Source organism: Podarcis filfolensis (assembly GCF_964270895.1).
Source record: "Podarcis filfolensis genome assembly, chromosome: 7".
Classification (NCBI taxonomy): domain Eukaryota; kingdom Metazoa; phylum Chordata; class Lepidosauria; order Squamata; family Lacertidae; genus Podarcis; species Podarcis filfolensis.
Genome location: NC_139603.1, coordinates 71,758,883 through 71,778,112, shown reverse-complemented (window position 1 = coordinate 71,778,112; position 19,230 = coordinate 71,758,883). Strand labels below are relative to the sequence as shown.

Sequence of the window (19,230 nt, the reverse complement as noted above, 5' to 3'; positions counted from 1 at the left end):
GCTTTGACAAACAGCCCAAGGATTGGCTCAGCATGCTAAATTAAGCGATACATACTAGAGCAATTCATTCCTGTGCAATCAACTGCCCATTTTTTCCTTAGTGAGGCCAGCTTCAAGTTGATCTGACAACTCAATATTTCCATGTGACACACTCTTCAAAGTTTTGGATGTTTGGCATAGATGCAATAACCCTTCATTACCAGGAAAGGAAAGGCTTCTTTGCACTTAGGTTGGAAGAAACCTGATCGCATGCACTGGAGTACAGTTCAGCTTTGTAGGTGGAGGGAAAGCCCATCTGCCTGCCGGGACTTACACAATTGCCTCGCCCCTGAGACTTCAGCATATCAAAGGAGTTTTGTGCCCTTAAAACTTGGATTTCAAAGTTCAGAAGCAGCCACTGATATATTAATCTGCATAAGCAATGCCTAGATCACCACCCAAGCAGTTCTGGAATTTTTCATGAAAGCAGGCAGACACCTGTTGCCTATGTTTGAGAAGTAGAAGTTGCTATCTCAGCTTAACCTTCCAGCAGGGTTTTTGTCTTGGGAGTTTAAAGATGCAAGAAAGCAAACATCATCGCAGGTACATTGAACAAAGCAAGATAATAGCAACATCTTCTTTTCTGCCTGAAGTCATGGCTGGCATTAAGCAAATTATCCTTCTATGTATGACACCGTCAGCTTAACTGGCTTCCCTAAAATTTATAATGAGGCACTTAGTACTGCAGTAAAGGCAGGGTTTTGTGAAAACAAGCAGTGAAGAAACACATTCTTTAAAATTATTTAATTACACACCTTTCTCGTAATAAGCATAATAGACAATAGATTGCCATCATTCAATTATTTACACCCTTTTCCCTTTAGCTTCAAAACAGGCATTTGAAGAGTTTATGAAGTAGCAGCTCTTCTCGCAGTGGGAGTGCACGGGGATAGGGCTTCTGCAGGAAACACTGTCCCAACTTGATGGGATTAAATGGGATGATGCTGTCGTTGTTTGAACTGTCCAGTTGCTTTATGGAAGAAGGAACCGTCTCTTCCAAGATGGCTTTAAAATAAGTAGTGAGCCGGAGTTCTAAAAATACTGAGATCAATACAAAATGATGAAGCTGAATTCTCTCCCCACTGCTGGCTCCGTGAGACCAAGGCAAATGTTGTTAGGACAGCTTCACACCAATTTTATTTTGTTCTTTCTTCATTAACCGCTGTGCTTCTTTCTCCATTTTCTTCCTTTGTTGCTCAGCTGCCCTTTTTTCCCTTTCTGCTATTTTCTGCTGCCTGCAATTTGACAAAAATTAGAACTGCATCAATGGATGCAAAAGATGGAAATGACTTTCCACCTAATGGATGCAAATACTTTCCGTATACAGAAGGTGCACAAATACAGTGACACAGAATTAATGGCTGCCTGAGATGCGACCAATAGCGGCCTACCCATGGAATATAATCTACTTTCCAATACAATTTAGAGCTAAGCAGTGGAACGTGTTAACCACCATAAGCTAGGTAAAACAGATGTGAGCATTGTTTGATGTAAAATTCACCCCTTCTCATGGCAGTTTGGGTAAGATTTCAGACCATGTATTTTGATTAAGGCATGGGAAACCATCCATGGCCTTAACACTAATCCTCAAGAAAGTGAAATATAAGGAATGATTATTGTTCTTTAAGCAAGAATGGGAGAGGCTTGGATGTATACTGAGCCCTCTGGTGGCTAGGGAAGGTATTATTTTAAGGATTCAATATTTCCAACAATTTAAACTACAGTGGTACCTCGGGTTACATATGCTTCAGGTTACAGACTCCGCTAACCCAGAAATAGTGCTTCAGGTTAAGAACTTTGCTTCAGGATGAGAACAGAAATCGTGCTCCGGCGGCACGGCAGCAGCAGGAGGCCCCATTAGCTAAAGTGGTGCTTCAGGTTAAGAACAGTTTCAGGTTAAGTACGGACCTCCGGAACGAATTAAGTACTTAACCCAAGGTACCACTGTATTCTTTGCCAAGATCTCATACGTATAGTGTTGTATCTTGGTTCTGGAATGTCTTGTGACTTGAACGTTTTGGCTCCCGAAAACCACAAACCCTGAAGTGTTTTGTGAACTTTTTTTGGAAGCCGAATGTCTGACACCTTGTGATTGAAACAAAACAAAAAATTTGTTTCCTTCCAGTAGCACCTTAAAGACCAACTAAGTTAGTTCTTGGTATGAGCTTTCGTGTGCATGCACACGAAAGCTCATACCAAGAACTAACTTAGTTGGTCTTTAAGGTGCTACTGGAAGGAAAAAAAATTTTTGTTTTGTTTTGACTATGGCAGACCAACACAGCTACCTATCTGTAACTGGAACCTTGTGATTGAGTACAGGAAGCTCCTGCAGCCAATTGGAAGCCACAGCCTGGTTTCTGAATGTTATCAGAACTTGAACGGATTCTGTTTGAGAACCAAGGTACGGCTGTGTATTATAACAACCTTTCCTGCTCATCTTTATAGTCATACTTAAACAGCACTCATCAATGCTTCTCCAACCAGAATGAGATTTTGAATGAAGCGCTGTACCATTTTTTATCAGCAACTTAAGATGACGTGGAATCCTTAGCAAACGCTGCAGATCCGCCTTTCTTCCATCATGAAAGAAAGATGGTGTACATGTGGCTCCTAGGCAGCCTCCAATCCAGGCACGGCTTCTTGTGCCTTCAAACCACGCTATTTGGGTTCTTGTGCTGACTAAGTACGCAATAGGAAGGTATGGAGAAGCTGTCATTCATAAACTCTTAGCTGAGTCAGACCCTGGATATGGCCTTTTCTCCACTTTTTATTGATAAATAGTATTTTTTAAAAGTAAGTAAGCAAATAAAAGGGGCTGCATTCTATATTTCCACTGGTGTAAATGAGACTTCTCCTCCTCCCTGTGCACACTGCAAAATCTGCTCTAGAAGGGCCCTTGAACATCTGGGGATGGGGGGGCGGAGAGAAGAGGAAGCCCCGCTGCATGCATGAAAGTCCACCATGCCAGCAGAACTGAAGCACTGGATATGATCTATAATTTTTATCCTGATTTTAAACCAAATCTGCAAAAGCGGATTGCAGAAGAAAACAGAACCAAACAATAAAATGTTCAAATTAAGAGCAGAAAACAGCCTTAAACAGAAGCAATCAAATGCCTGGGTGAATAGAAAATTCTTGGCCTGGTGCCTAAAGCTCTGGATATGTGACAAGTGAGCAGCACTGGGAACAGCATTCCAATATTAAATTCACGAAAGTGTTGGGGCTTTTCAAATTGCAATGATTTTACTGTTATGAATCTTCACAGTAATTGTATTGCCTCTTTATACTTGGGGTTTCTGTTTACAGTGGTACTTCTAGTTACGAACTTAATTCGTTCTGGAGATCCGTTCTTAACCTGAAACTGTTCTTAACTAGAGGCGTGCTTTCGCTAATGGGGCCTCTTGCTGCTGCTGCGCCGCTGGCACACGATTTCCATTCTCATCCTGGGGCAAATTTCTCAACTTGAGGCAACTTTTCCAGGTTAGCGGAGTTTGTAACCTGAGGTGTTTGTAACTCAAGGTACCACTGTCCTTTTAAATTCTCTTATATGAATGCTGTGCTCAGTACAGTGAAGAGCTTAGGTGACCTTAAACTTGCACACTCCCCACTCCCTCTGGTGAGCTGCTTTCATTTTCTACTCGCCACAAGCCAATTTCAAACCCTGGTTTATGAAGCTTGTTGGTTTCTATGCCACAATTAAAATAAAACTACAGTTCAGGATTCATGTGTAATGAAACACCCGCTTGAACATGCTTCTGTTCAAAAACAAGCAATGGGTTGCATACAGTGTTCTGTGCTAATCAGGCCACTGACGCAATTGTCGCATGCACTGAAGTTCGCTGTGCCAGCGAAAATGGCCCAATAGTTTCCAATAGCTCATGACTGTATCAGAAAAGGAAAAGGGGTTGGGGAGGAGCATACAAGCTGAAGGGTACATTCATATAACAATGAACTATAGCTCAGTGTTACATGCAAACACGATTAAAAGTGCATCATCCCTGAATCAACGCCTGCTAATTAACAGCAAATATTTGCAGTACAGCCAATTATAAGATTGTGCAAATTTACCTAAGAACCTCTTCTGCTTGCCAGGAGGCATCTTCCTCTTCTTCCCAAGCGTTTCTGTTTTCCTGCCATGTCTCCAAGTCTCCCAGTTCTGGCTGGAAAAGGACAAGAATTCAACACACATCTATAGAGAGAGACTCAACTTGCTAAATCTCAGAAAACTATTATTCCACATTAGGGAATAATAATGTGTGTCATCCTATTTATACGAATGGAATCCTAGTTAGGCAACAGCAACTCTACCACTCTCCACAGTACATAATGAAGACAGCTATGTGTTGAATGAACTTCCAAAAACACAGAAGCATTTTCTGCTTTCTAGTGCTGGCCCAAGACATTATTAATTCCTTAACTGTGCATACATCACTCTTCCATGTTCCTGCCAAACTAGATTGTAACATTCCCTTTGGGAACATCTGTCTAAAACTCCTGAAGTTTTTACTAGCAGACAAAGCAAACTATCACTGATGTCTCTGTCACGTCCTAGTTTTTACATACATGAAATCCTAAATTTATGTCAACGAAAGGCACGATATATAGGACTGGATCCAGAAATGTTCCCAAGAAAGGGAGTTAGCACAAGGTGAGTTTTTTTGCTCCTCCTCCCTCAGCATCTTCCAAGGATTAGGGGCACCCTGCTGAATGGGGTGGGCTGCAGAACAGGGGGAAAAGGGGAAAAGGGAGAACTGCAGGAAGTCTTCAGAGAAGGTGTTTCCACCTGATTTTCCACAGTCCCCCTTTCACCCTCAAGCTCCCCCGCTGAACACAACACACCCTATTCAGCAGAGTCCCCTTGACACCCATGGGAGCCTTTTGGCAGGCTTGGGGGGTTGACAACCACTTCCTTTTATGGGCAATTGTCTAATGCATCACATCCTTTTCATGGGAGGTAGTGGAAAATCACCACACTTATCGATAGAGAGAACAAATGGATGCACTGGTTTAGTTCTTAATTTTGATAGAAATACTTGTTGCATGTAATAGGGCAGGCATGTCCAAAGTCCATTTCAGGGGCCTAATCCAGCCCGCCGGTCGGTTTAATCAGGCCCCTGTGGCAGTTTATTTCCTGGGGTAAAATCCAATAAAAAGCTCAACAACTTCAATCCTAAAAAAAGGTCAACACCTTTGGTCGGCCCTTTGGCTGGCCCTCACGCATGTTCACTTCATCAAATCTGGCCGTCTTTGAAAAAAGTTTGGATACCCCTGTAATAGGGGTTAAGGGGGAAGTGAATGAATTGAAGCAATCCTACAATTTGAAAAGCTGGGGGAGCAGACTGGATCAACCAATACTGCAGCTGGGCTAACATGCCACGGAGAACAATAAGCAGGAAAGAAAGTGTAGTGAGCCATGCCTGAAGCTACTCTACAACAAGCCACGAAAATAGCTGGTCAATGCTTGGAAGGGTGAGGCTTTGGCAGTTCAACCATTTTTATTTTGCAATTTAGCAGGTCTTTTGTATTATGGGAGGTAGGAGTACAGGTAGGAGTGATATAATCAACAAGTTTCAAGATACACTCTTTAAAACAAAGTGCTGCCTTTGGAAATTTGGCATTTGAAAGTACCCTTAAGAGACATTCCAACAACAACCTGCCTCTGAAAAAGCAAAATTAGTTACACATTCGTCTGAGATAAAACATAAACACAGAAAGCGATCAGTACAGAGAAGATACTTACAGACTGATGAATAAAAGGAGTGTCTTGTGTTGCTGCTAATCTACTAGAAAATCCTGCACTGACATCCTGGTTCCCAAAACTTAAGGGTTCGCGTTTTTTAACAATAATCTGAAATATAACATTGGAGAAGAGAAAACATATCATAAATACCTCCATTATTAACAGAATGAATTACAAGATTTTCAGCTTATTAACCTACTGTGGCCACAATGAATCATACCTCATGACAATATGATAACTGACTACTTGACAATAAGGTACAGACTCACACCCAATCTGTGAATTGGAAGGAAACTCGTGCACACAGGCATTCCCACACTTCCCAAACAATGAACCACTCTGCATGACCTTTAGACTTATGCTGCTCACTCTCCCTCCCAACCTCTTGCAGCCAAATGATCAGAAGCATCTGCATCCAATTTTAAAATATGGTTTCCCGTTATGTCCAAACTTTGGTAACGCTGCTTTACTTAAGCTGTAGTCAGCGAGAATTTAGCCAGGATTAAACCATGGTCTCAGATTTCAGTGTGTTTCCACTAACCAGAGTTAAACAAACTGGTGTTTCCCCTGTTTGGGCAAAACAAAGCCCCATGGCCTGTTTAAAAACAGAAAAGGTGCTTATGATTTCCTCTTTGTGCATTCCGAGGAGGAGAAAAGGGACAAAACCAAAGCTTATGAAGGCTCGTACACTTCTGAACCGAGTCAACACTGCTCTGGAAAGCTTAATTGAACCAACTCCCTTCGTATCATACTGTCACCAGTAAACATACAAGCCAGTCACCTGATTACAAATGAAGTTCTAAGCTACAGAAAGGAGTAAGCTTCCTCTGAAGTCTCCAAAATTTGATACAAGCAGCAATAATGCAACTATCCATGCTGGTGTACTTGTAGCAACCCAGACTAGCCAGTTAAGAGATCAAGATGGAGTAACACCTTTAATTTTGCATGTTATCCCTCTGCCACATACAACCGTGTTATTGCATTGCAATACTAAAATGCCCCAGACCAGCTGATTCACACAAAGAAATTTCCTCTGCACCAAATACTAATAAGGACTACTTCATAAGATGTTACATAATGTTTGGTGTCACGTGTGCTTGAAACCTACTTTCTGTGTTTTCCTTATTGTTGGTGTCATGTCCTTAAAATAGTCAGGCTCCATTTCTTCCAAACCATTTTGCTGATTGGCCACATCGCCATTGCCACCTTCAATCTTCACGCTTGTAGGTGCATCTTCATCCCACGAAGTCCAGTCTTCTACTTCTGACTAAAGGTGAAAACAGTGAGACTTCAGCTTTCTATTTGCAGCTTGACACTCATAAAAAACAATCTATATTTGACTGAGCCACTTGGAATTACTATTGTTCAATCACTGACATTAAAAGGTATTACCTGCTTTGGAACCAACGAGTAATCCACAGTAGTTGGTAAAGTTATTTGATCTCCACTAAGTTTTCGCCCTCTTCCAGTCCTGAAAAAGAAAGGCAAGGATCTTCTTAGCTCTGAAAACACGGAACGCTAAAAGCTATTAGTAAGGCTAAATATGTTAAAGAAAATGATTGAACGTAGCTAAGTGAAAATGAAGTGGATTGAAAAGGTTAGTAACTTTTGTGTGAACAAGCAAAGATTAATATCTGCTTTTGAAGAAGTGCTGGTCTATATTTTTATCTTAATTTAGACCTCCCACTACTATCCTAGTTACTGTAGGTGTCTCTCGGCTGATGCAAGTGATTTCCTTCATAAGAATCAACATACCTGACTACTTCTTACCAAGGTACAGACTCCTGCTTGCACATCTGTGATTTGGAAGGGAACACATACACAGTGTGATGACATCTAGATAGTATGGACTACAATTCTCTTTGACTCCAACCATTGCACATGCTGGCTGGGGCTGATGGAGTTAGTGTCCATACCATAAGGAGAGCATCTTATTGCCTCCCCCCGCTTTACAATATATAAAAAGAAGAGGTCACTTCCTTTTCCGATTGCTCTTCCTCTTGTGGAATCTGGCCATTAAAATCCTTGTGTTGGGACATTAACTGAAGCAGTAGTCTGTATGGTTTCTCTGTACCAAAACACAGGCACTGAAGTGTGTAAAGAACTTTGAACTTTGAAGAGAGAACTGTGCCTGGAAGACACGGCTTTGAGTCTTTAGTTCGATAAAGTCTTGCTAAATTTCTTGAATTATGCAGCCCAAATGGATGGGACAGTGTTTAACATTCCTTATTGTATGCATGCTTCTCACTATTTATATTGGGGGTGGGGGTGGGGGTGGTGAGTGAGTGAGTATAAAGCCAGAGAATAATAAGGGAGGCGTGCCAGGAATGGGAACTATGCTGTAACTACCAAAATCTTCACATGGACTGTACTTTTGTTTTCTAATTTTTAAGTAAAGTGTTAATATTTTCAAGGTTCAATCTTGAACCAAATTAAAGTTCACAGAACCACTACTGAATGAACACTACAGAAGCAACAAGCATACGTCTACTTTTTTTTAAAAAAAGTAGTATAGCTCAGTCGGTAGCATGAGACTCCTAATCTCAGCACCATGGGTTCAAACCCCACTTTGGGCGAAAGATTCCTGAATTCCAGAAAGGTGGACTAGATGATCCTTGTGGTCCCTTCCAATGATATGATTCTATGATACTAATTGCATGCCTCAATTTGTCCATGGTTGTTGTTTTTTTGGCCGGGGGTGGTGGTTGGGTAACAGATAAAGATTCATTGGCACCTTAAAAAGGTAAAGGGACCCCTGACCATTAGGTCCAGTCGTGGCCGACTCTGGGGTTGCGGCGCTCATCTCACTTTATTGGCACCTTAGACCAGTGTAATTACTGCTGCACACACTTTTTGAAATTGTTTCTATTCAATGTTTAACGTATTTTTCGCACCATAGGGCACACCGGACCATAGGGCGCACCCAGTTTTTAGGGGGGGAAATCAAGAAAAAAAATCCCCCCCCCAGCCCCAAAGAGCAGCGTACAGGCTGCGCACAACCTCTCCCTGCCGGAGGGGTTGCGCGTGGCTATGGCACAAGCCAAGGCAGCGAGCAGGATGGATCCCGCTCGCTGTTTTGGCTTCCCCTTTAGCCCCGTGCAGCCTCTCCCTCCCAGGAGAGGCTGCGTGGGGCTAAAGACTCCATAGCTCCATGCAGCCTCTCCTTGCCGGGAGACGCTGCGCAGGGCTTTCCTGGCTTTCCTGGGAGGTGGGGGGATTCACCCACCTCCCGCAAAACCGGCAGAAGCCGCGCAACTCCTTTAAAGAGATCGCGGCTTCTCCTGGCTTTTCTGGGAGGTAGGAGAAGGGACTGATGCGGCCAGTCAGTCCCTTCTCCCTCCTGTGGAAAAGCCCGCAAGAGCGCACGGAGCTTGTGTGCAGCCCTTGGGGGCTTTTCTCGCCTGCCTCCCCCCTGCATTCGCTCCATAGGACGCACACACATTTTCCCTTGCTTTTTAGGAGGGGAAAAGTGCGTCCTATGGTGTGAAAAATACGGTATTTACAGTATTATCTAGCTATGCTTATTCATCAAGAGGAAAAATATTGAGTATGCAGATAACAAACAAATAAATATTGAGGACAGAAAACCCAACCACATGAATACAAGATCTAGTTAGCTCTGGTAAAACCCACTGCTGAAAAGTATTGTGACACCTACTGCTCCCTGGAACAGCTTGACTTTGTCCCTAACAAAGAATGGAAGACTTTTTACCCTTCTCTCTGTACTCAGGATTTTATCTATTTAATTAATTCCTCCAAAGGAGCCCAGGGCAGTAATGCAGATGTCAGCTAATTAAAATGACCTCATTATGCAATCAAAGGTGCGGATTCTGGCCCACAAACACTAATGCCACAATAAGTGGCTTAAGGTGCCCCAGCAGTCTCTGTTGCTTTTGCAGCATAGCATTTCCTTTTTCCAAAGAAATGTTTACATTGTTAGCTTCTATGTTGCTAAAAGTGTCGTTTCAAACCAGAAAAAAAATTGTTCAACATTTCCAAGTACTCCAGAAGTTCCAGAAAAAGTTATATAGATGACATGAAGCATGACAAAAAGAAGAGGTGAAAGTCAGTGCTTTAAAACAACTGTCATGGCTATTTCTTAGCAGTCCAAAAAGGAATAAAATGATATATATATATTTTACAACTCTTTTCGGTACAACTCATTTAAACGTGTAACCATGCAAATTAAGGTAGAGCTTTACACAGCCTGAAATTAAATAAGAAAACAAAGTTCTTCACAAATGAAGAGGGGGGGGGGAACCTTACAATTAAACCAAAATCACATGCAAGAGAAGCTATTTACCTGCATATTAAGCGCTTAAAAAAAGACAGTACTGCTGCCAGGCATGTACAAATTTTAAAAAGACGGAACTGTGTAATGGCCATGGTGAAAGTCTTCACCTGCAAAAGAATTAATACAATTATGCTGACATGTATCACACAACTTTTTAGTACCTTATGGATGCAGGAACAAAGCCAGCACATTCCCATTCGCTAAACCACTCTTTAGCTGTAACATCCAAACTAGGCCTAGCCAGCCCTTCTATGTTTATGCTCACTGAATTCATGAGTTTACATATTTTTTTCAGACCACCTTCAAGTCTTGCTTTTTTACCAAGGAAAGCAGATATTAAGAAGCCAAACTATAAGCAGCCTCTTGAATTTATCAGGTCTAGGGGAGAGGTGGGTTCTCTAAACTGCCTTTGCACTTCACTCCCTAAGCCCCACAAAGATAATTTGGAATCAGACACTTAAATAGTTCAAATAAAAATGGAAAAACTGTAATTCAAGTGTGTGGTTCTCTTCTTTATCAAGTTCCACAAATGGTTTTGAGTAACTGCAGCATCAGGTCATTCAACTTACTATTAATTTTTAAAGTCACAAAAAATTACTACAAAACAAAAAAAAAATTTTCCTTCCAGTAGCACCTTAAAGACCAACTAAGTTAGTTCTTGGTATGAGCTTTCGTGTGCATGCACACTTCTTCAGATACACTGAAACAGAAGTTGCCAGATCCTTCTATATAGTGAGAAGGTGGGGAAGGGTATTACTCAGAAGGGTGGTGGGAATGGGTGATTGGCAGATAGCTGTGATGAGCCTGTTGACGACTCTTAACGACTGCAATAGGTCTTACAGGAAAAAGCAAGGGGTGAGAAGGTGAAAAATGGCTTTGTCATGTATAATGAGATAAGAATCCAATGTCTTTGTTCAGACCAGGTCTCTCCATGGTTTTAAGTTTGGTAATGAGTTGCAATTCAGCAGCTTCTCTTTCCAGTCTATTTCTGAAATTCCTTTGTAGTAATACAGCTACTTTGAGATCTTGTATAGAATGTCCTGGGAGATTGAAGTGTTCTCCTACTGGTTTCTCTGTCTTGTGGTTCTTGATGTCCGATTTACGTCCGTTTATACTTTGGTATATACTTTTTGGTTTATACTTTTCCTGTAAGACCTATTGCAGTCGTTAAGAGTCGTCAACAGGCTCATCACAGCTATCTGCCAATCACCCATTCCCACCACCCTTCTGAGTAATACCCCTCCCCACCTTCTCACTATATAGAAGGATCTGGCAACTTCTGTTTCAGTGTATCTGAAGAAGTGTGCATGCACACGAAAGCTCATACCAAGAACTAACTTAGTTGGTCTTTAAGGTGCTACTGGAAGGGAAAAAAAATTTTTGTTTTGTTTTGACTATGGCAGACCAACACGGCTACCTATCTGTAACTGAAAATTTACTAGCCTGCCTGCCCATACAAACCTATGTTAATAACTTCTGACACATTAACAGCCTGAAGTGAACAAAAGAACCACTTCTCTGCCCCTACCAAATATTCCCTGCATGGAAGGAATTCTTACTTGCCATAGTTTATCAACTTAGTGACTATTTATTCAAGTGAATTTCCACTGCACTTCAACAGGGCTTCACAAGAAGCTAATCTGAAATTTTTAAAAGAAGTTTATACTAATGAATGAAAAGTCAATCACACACTCTGTTTTTCACTTGATTTCATTAATGCAGTGAATAGTATTTTGGATCTTTTTATGTCTCATTCACAGACAGACATAAACTGGAAAATACAAATATGAACTTTCTCCTGTACTCCCATTCTGTAAACATACAGCCCATAACGCTTACCATTCTGGCACTCATCAAGAGTTTATTACAGTTCAGAACAGTCAGTGTTACTTCCACCATGAAGTCAGTTAACCCTATATTTTCTCATGATATGCAACACTAAGCCTGCAATCCTGTGCATATTCACCTGGGAATAACCATCAAGGAATTCTTTCAGACATAGAAAAATAATTCTCAGACAATAACTATCACCATTTCAGCTTCAACAGTGCAATTTTGTGAAATAATTGAGAGTACCACAACCCAAAATCTATTCCATTATACAGAAACTACAGTATAGTTCTCCCAGGAGCTTTACAGCATATTTGGAATTTTGTTATCTAACAAGGTCTTGTCTGTATGTCACAATGCCTATGATTTTTTATTTTTACAAACTGTATATAGGAATTGCATTTTATGACCACAAATAACTTTATTAAGACAGCATGAGGTTGAAGCATATCCTCATATCCCATAATATATCATAAGTGTACTGTAAATGGCAAGAAGAATAGAAGAGTAAATAGCATGATGGAAGGCAATAGTGGCAGGCGGACAATCCTGTCCTGTTACTGCCTTGCCCTTCATTTAGGAGGGAAAGGTGCTTCATCATTCAAAAAAAAGGGGGGGGGGCGGGAGGCTCTTAATACTCAGCAGCAACTGATGCTCCAGTGGCAAGAGTAAGGTAAGCACAGTGGAGAGAAGAAGGGGTTACACATGCAACTCCAACTTCATCTACCAAGCTTATCTACCTGTGGAAACTTCTGGCAATGGCACAGCAACAAAGTTTCTGAAGACATTTCAAAATATATAAGTGTACTGTGAGATTGCCAACATTTCTTCCCCTTGGATGGTCAACCCTCTTTTTTCAGCCAAGTGTATAAAGCTGAATTCACACAAGTTAAATATTTGTAACTCAACTGTGTGAGGCTTTATAAAGGTCAGTAAGAAAAATGTACAAAGAAGCTGACTATGCACATATCAGGTGTATCAGGACAAATAGCCACTCCAAAAAGCTATCTGTAGATTCGAAGATCAAGGTTCTCCTGGACTGGAATTAATGTATAAAATAAACAGAAGCCAATCAATGTCAAAAGCATTATTTCATTCACTTCAACTAAGTATGCGTGTATTATTATATTTACTTCAACTAAGCATGCCTAGGTTTGCAGGCCAAGATGGAGTTCTCCCTGGGAAAGAAAAAACGTTTATCTTCACGCTTTGGGTTGAATCTAGTGGCTTTTTTTCCTAAAAAAATGTTTAGGGGTACTCTCATTTTGGCTCAAGAAAAACACCATTTTATAGTTCAAATCGGGGAAAATAAATACAGAAAATGGACAAAAGTACAAAGATTCACAAAATGTTTAGGGGTATGCGTACCCTTGCATATCCCCCAGAAAAAAGCACTGGTTGAATCTAACAAAGTTATACTCAGTGTAGAGCTACTGAATTCAATGAACATGGCTAACCTAAAACGGTTGATTTCTACAGACCTACTTCAATAATGATTTAGCTGGATACAACCCACAATTCTTCCCCCGCCAAAAAACGAAAGAGAAAACAATTTGACACCAACTGAGAACTGAGGTGGGGGGATATAACCCTATAGTAACACAGTTACCTCAATAAGCAAAGGGTTCACATACACCTAAGAGGATGGAAACAGAAGTGGTAAGTTAGGTGCTCTGTATTTTCTCAGGGATAAATTCAGTATCTATTAGTAACAGATGTTGAAGCCATAACCTGAAAATCACAAGGATTCTAATGCATTCTGCAGAGTTAACAAGCATGCAACTGTTAACTGCCATGAAAATAATCTCTCTCAACCAACAGCTCCAACCAGTTACAGCAACCAGATAAGAGTGGCATTATAAAATAAGAACATAAATTTAGAACAATCAGACATTCATGATGCTCCTCCCCTTTAGCCGCCAACCAATGTACACTGCAATGAACTAGTAAATAATAGCACTAACTTAAGTTCTGGAGCTAGCATTTCTCAGAGTATGTAAAAAAGGGCTGAAAATACAGTATCTGTCTCTGAAAATGTCCTTCTACCTTCTTCCACAACTTAAAGACCCTCCACTGCAAGGAGGTAGTCCTACCATGTACCTTAAGCGTATCTCAGATTCAGTGAGCCCCTGTCATTGAATCGTAGCTCCCAAGAGAACATCTGGCTGCTACCCAGAAGGTTAATGGTTTGAGCTCACCCAGAGACGGCTGTGGGCAGAACTCCTGCATTGCAGGGGGTTGAATTGTAAGTTGAGTCTGTTCCAGCTTACAATTTTATGATTTTATGCTCACCAGTCTCATTTCTTCATCTTCTTCATCATCATCTTCTTCTACGTTCTTAGTCTACTTTCCTGGATTGTTCTGAAGTGTAAATGGCCCATAACTCTCTGCACAAGTCCTCACAAGCCATACCTCAGGTATATAAGAAAAGTTCATCTTGGTTGCCAAAGCAACACACAGTTAGTGCATTCTCTCCAGCCTACTCACTTTTCTCCCTTCAGTTAAAACTGGTCTTTTGGCCTATAGTGTTTGCCATCCTTTTGGACTTCCCTTTGTCATCTCAGAAGCCATGGGTAATCCAATACAACCTCTTTAACATTGTCTGTTGTAGGTTGTTTAGAGAGCTAGACTATATGGTGGCCACGTTTGTGGTGACACCAAATTAAATGGGATGATTAAATGAAAAGGGATAATAAAGAGTTCCAAATAAAGAGTTGAATGGGTACTAAAAGAGAAAATGGTGTTTAGTTAAGCAGGAAGTGATGCACACTGGGAAAGAAAATCCTAGTTTCATATATACAATGACGGGGCCTGATCTAGTGGCTACTACTCTGGCAAGCAATCTTGAAGTCATGTTGAATAGCTCAATGCAAACATCAATCCTGCATTATGAAAATGGCAAAATCCATGCTGGAGATGAACAGGAAAAGTATTAAAATAAAAAGACCAATACTATAATGGCCTTATACAAATCTCTGATCAAACTTCATATGGAATACTGTGCACAGTTCCAGTCACTGCGCCTTGCTGTGGTAGAAAAGGTGCAGAGAAAGACAACCAAAATTAGCAGGGGCCTGAAGCTACTCCTCTAACAAGTGAAGGATGCAATGGTTGGAGCTTTTTCATTTAGAGCAAAGGTAAATAAAGGAAATATATGATAAGAGGTTTGCAAGTTATGCCTTTGTCCCAGTAAAAAGATAGGAGACCCTCAAATTATAGGCATTGCCCCTACTTTCTGCCTGTCCTTGTTATCTGATTTACCCCATTTAGCTATACAGGTACAGGAATTCTTCTTTAGCACTATAGTACTCAATTTGTTCAGAGCAAGGGACAGCCCTTATCAATTAAGAGAAAATATGGTTCATAACCCCTCATTCTCATAAGGGAGTAAAGGTAAAGGACCCCTGGATGGTTAAGTTCAGTCAAAATTGACTATGGGGTGCTGTAAGTGGACAACTGTATTATTCCCATTAGCCACTCTTCCAGATAGCTTGGAAATTCATCTAGGGGCCAAGAGGTGTTTTGCTTTTTCAAAGTGACAAAATATATAGATTGAATATAGCAAACCCTTAATTTCTTTCAATACAAGTAGTAATCATCAATACATACTATAATGTATGCTAGGCATATGAACATCTCTTGTGGATTTTCATGGGTGCAAAAAAACAAATTGTCACAAATGTCAACTCATACGGCTCAAAAAATGGCTATTCCTCAAACAGCAACTCCCACTAATGTCCAGCATTCCTAATGTGTCACAACTAGAGTGAGTCAAATGCATAAAGTAGAAGCTTTGCCTTTTAAATATCAACGGTGTAGCATTCAAGTTGTTCAATTTAAATGGAATCTAAAATATATGACCCTGTATTTAAAAGCAAAAAATCTGGTAGCCACAATTACCAAGACTCCTGAGTGATAGCCAGTTTCCCTTCCAACCAACATCAAATTCCACTGAGCTCGCTGGGACTTGCTTCCAAGTAAACATGCACAAAGTAACTGTAATGCTTATCCTAAAAATTTAACTGCCAATATGACATGCCCATGACTTAAGAGTCAATCTCATAACTCAAACTTATTTAGAATAGAATAATAAACTATACAGCTCGAGGTGCTATTATGAATCAAATCTAGGGGAACAGGTATACAGTAAAGACATCTGGACAGTTGAACATGGAGTTTTCCTCCTCAAATACTAGGTCAATACAACAGTTTACAGTGAGTGACCCCTTCCTTGACCAGCTTAAGCATGCTGGACTTGTCTGAAGTCTCATCCAGTATAAGGTAAGGTACCCCTGCCCGTCAGGGCCAGTCGTGACCGACTCTAGAGTTGCGCGCTCATCTCGCTCAAGAGGCCGGGAGCCGGCGCTGTCTGAAGACACTTCCGGGTCACGTGGCCAGCGTGACGAAGCTGCATCTGGCGAGCCAGCACCAGCACCGCACACGGAAACGCCTTTTACCTTCCCGCTATAAAGTGGTCCCTATTTATCTACTTGCACTTGGGGGTGCTTTTGAACTGCTAGGTTGACAGGAGCTGGGACCAAACGACGGGAGCTCACCCCGCCGCGGGGATTCGAACCGCCGACGATCAGCAAGTCCTAGGCACTGAGGTTTTACCAACAGCGCCACCCACTCATCCACTATAACATGCATTAAATACAGCCAAGGAGCTTTTCTCTGCATCTCACATGATCAAGGTCAATTCTCCCTATCTCTAGATATAGTTCTCATAATTTGTGATATCAGAAGTAAGTTCAGTATTTCTTTGAAGAAAAAGGCAATCTCACAAGTGATGCATGTAGGTAGGCACAGTAAAAGTTCAAAAGAAGAAGAGGAACTATAACTTTTATCTAGTGATGCACGTCCCCTAATGCTTGAAGTTTTATTTAGCTGCACATGTCAGAGGGCACCCCAAACCTTTTTAAAAGGTGGGCTTTGGTTCCAAGTGGGAAGCACTGTTGTATAAAGAACTACAGTGGTACCTCGGGTTAAGAACTTAATTCGTTCGAGATGTCTGTTCTTAACCTGAAACTGTTCTTAACCTGAGGTACCACTTTAGCTAATGGGGCCTCCCGCTGCCGCCGTCGTGCAATATCTGTTCTCATCCTGAAACAACGTTCTTAAGCCAAGGTACTATTTCTGGGTTAGCGGAGTCTGTAACCTAAGGTACCACTGTACAACTACCACTAGTATTTATAGTACCTAGTTTAGAACAGCTTCCAACTTTTACTCAACTCATTCCCAAAAAAGGAAAACCAAGCTTATCAACTGAGCTTCGAAACGAGGTTATGGCCTTTGACTCAACCACAGATGCTAATTAACTAACCAGTGCCAGGATGTTTACCATAAACACCGCTAGATTACTGCAACCGTGTTTTCCACACGTTTACACTTTACTGCCGTTATCCCTGCCCGTATTCCCTCCAGTTTCATTTCCCCACTGACCTCAGGAACTAACATACTGAATGTGTGTGTGTGTGCCTGTTTACCTGCACTATCTCTCAAGAGGCTTTTAACCTGAGGTTGGATGGACATGTGTCAGGGATTCTTCAGTTGCGATTCCTGCATGGCTTTGCCTAAATTTAAACCCCACTGGCCTACTACCCTCAACATCGCAAGATTGTCATGAGAGTGCTTGGACTAAAATTGTCAACCAAAAGCTTTACTTTTCTGGTTTATCACCACAACAGTTACTAATACTGGGCTTCAGAAAAGCAAATAATTTAATTAGACAGCGCCTATATGATATTGAGTGAGAGAATAATTTGGCCACAATAAGGACATTTTGTCCATGCTATGATTATTTTCCACCTAGTCATCTTGACACTTTGGCACCCTATCTGCAAAATTTAACAATTCCAAAATACAGGCGCGCTTTCACTTTCGCAAGATACTGCCTTCGGCTGGACTTGAGGGTTGATTTCAAAAAATTCCACTGGAAAAACAGTTATGTCCATGTGGAGATGGCAGTATTGCATCAGTTACTCATGTGCTTCTGGCTTGCACTCTTTATAAAGATTTGAGGACCGAAGTTATTACCCCTCTATTATTGTCCATGCCGGGTCACTCAACCACTGCTACTGTGTCCTTCCTTTTAGCACATCGAGATTATCAGGGGACAGAAAAACTGCAAGGTTTTTAGCCGGGGCAATTAGAATAAGATCTATTATTTGATTATTGATGTAAACCCCCCAAAAAGTATTTTCTATAGCTAAGTTTCTACCTCTGTCTTCAGCGCATTCTATTTTATTGTTATGGCTAGTGGCTGTTGCAAATAAAGATTCTTCTTCTCTTCTCTCTCCCCCTCATAAAGCAAAAAGAACATGCCCGAATAAAACTCCTTTTTTCGCAAAAGGGGTGCCGCAGAACACCTCCCGCTGGCTTTCCACAACAAGACTGCGACTCTTACTTTACAAGGTGGGAGGGGGAAAGAACACCTTTTGGGGCTTCCCCGGTTAGCTGAGCTCGGCAGAGGGGAAGCGGGTGTCTGGCAAACTGGAACTCCTCGCTCCGGCGGTAGAGCCTCCACTGGGAAGCGGGAGGAGAACCGCGGCTGGCCAACCAGCGGCCGCCCCATCAGGGCTCGCAGGCGGGCCGAGGGAGGGACGGGGCCCGCCTGCTTCCTCTCCGAGCCGGGGAAGCAGCTGCCCAGCTCACCCCCCGGGATGAGGCGGCTCCAGGGCGGGCAGCGCCTCCCCGGCGCCCGCTCACCTTGTCCAGCGCCAAGCGGGAGAAGAGGCGACACGACGGCGGCGGCGCGAGCCGAGGGGGAGCCGCTTCCCTCGGCGACCGCGGGCTCCCTTCATTCAAGGGCGGACGCGGCCTCCCGCTCAGACGTGGCCGTTGCCGCCGCTGCTGCTGCCGCCGCCGCCGCTGCTGCCATCGCTTGCTTCCCTCATAGGCCGTTGCCGCCAGCCCGGCCTCGCTGTCACCTGGGAGACCCGCTCGCGAGCTCGACTCCGCCTCTTCCGACCGCGCCCCGCCGCTCTCAGCCAACCAGGCGCAGAATAGCGAGGAAGAAGACAGGAAGCGGAAAAGGCGTTTTGCGCAAGCGCCTCAGTGTGCTGTCTCCGCCTTCCGAGGCGTCATCTCGCACTTTGGCCCGAGGAAGGCGCGCGGGGGGAGGAGAGATGGGCGGGGCTTTAAAATGAGAGGCATGCATAGCCAAAAGAAAATTAACTGTCAGGCTGACAGAAAAATGGAGTATTAACATTTTGTTTATTTGTAATTCACTTCAGAAATTTAAAAACATGGGGGGGGGGGCTCGGATGGCTTTAAAACTGACACAAATTATTACTTATATACACATAGGCATCCGTTTGGGACGTGG

The 19,230-nt window shown here is 42.3% G+C and overlaps 1 protein-coding gene across 3 annotated transcripts; it reads right to left on the bottom strand.

Moving 5' to 3' along the window:
* Window positions 1–768: 768 nt before the first annotated feature.
* On the bottom strand, window positions 769–18,893 carry EBAG9 (estrogen receptor binding site associated antigen 9). Of its 3 annotated transcripts, none has more exons than XM_083622324.1 (7): window positions 18,612–18,893; window positions 10,083–10,180; window positions 7,172–7,250; window positions 6,888–7,046; window positions 5,780–5,887; window positions 4,108–4,199; window positions 769–1,274 (listed from the first exon to the last, which is right to left on the bottom strand). In XM_083622324.1, exons 2-7 carry the CDS (start codon window positions 10,163–10,165, stop codon window positions 1,154–1,156), a joined length of 642 nt encoding a protein of 213 aa, XP_083478450.1. In that variant the 5' UTR covers window positions 10,166–10,180; window positions 18,612–18,893; the 3' UTR covers window positions 769–1,153. The 3 variants fall into 3 exon arrangements, with proteins under 3 accessions (XP_083478450.1, XP_083478448.1, XP_083478449.1); XM_083622322.1 differs by lacking the exon at window positions 18,612–18,893 and adding an exon at window positions 11,513–14,388 and having other exon boundaries at window positions 10,083–10,670; XM_083622323.1 differs by lacking the exon at window positions 10,083–10,180 and having other exon boundaries at window positions 18,612–18,866.
* Window positions 18,894–19,230: the final 337 nt, after the last annotated feature.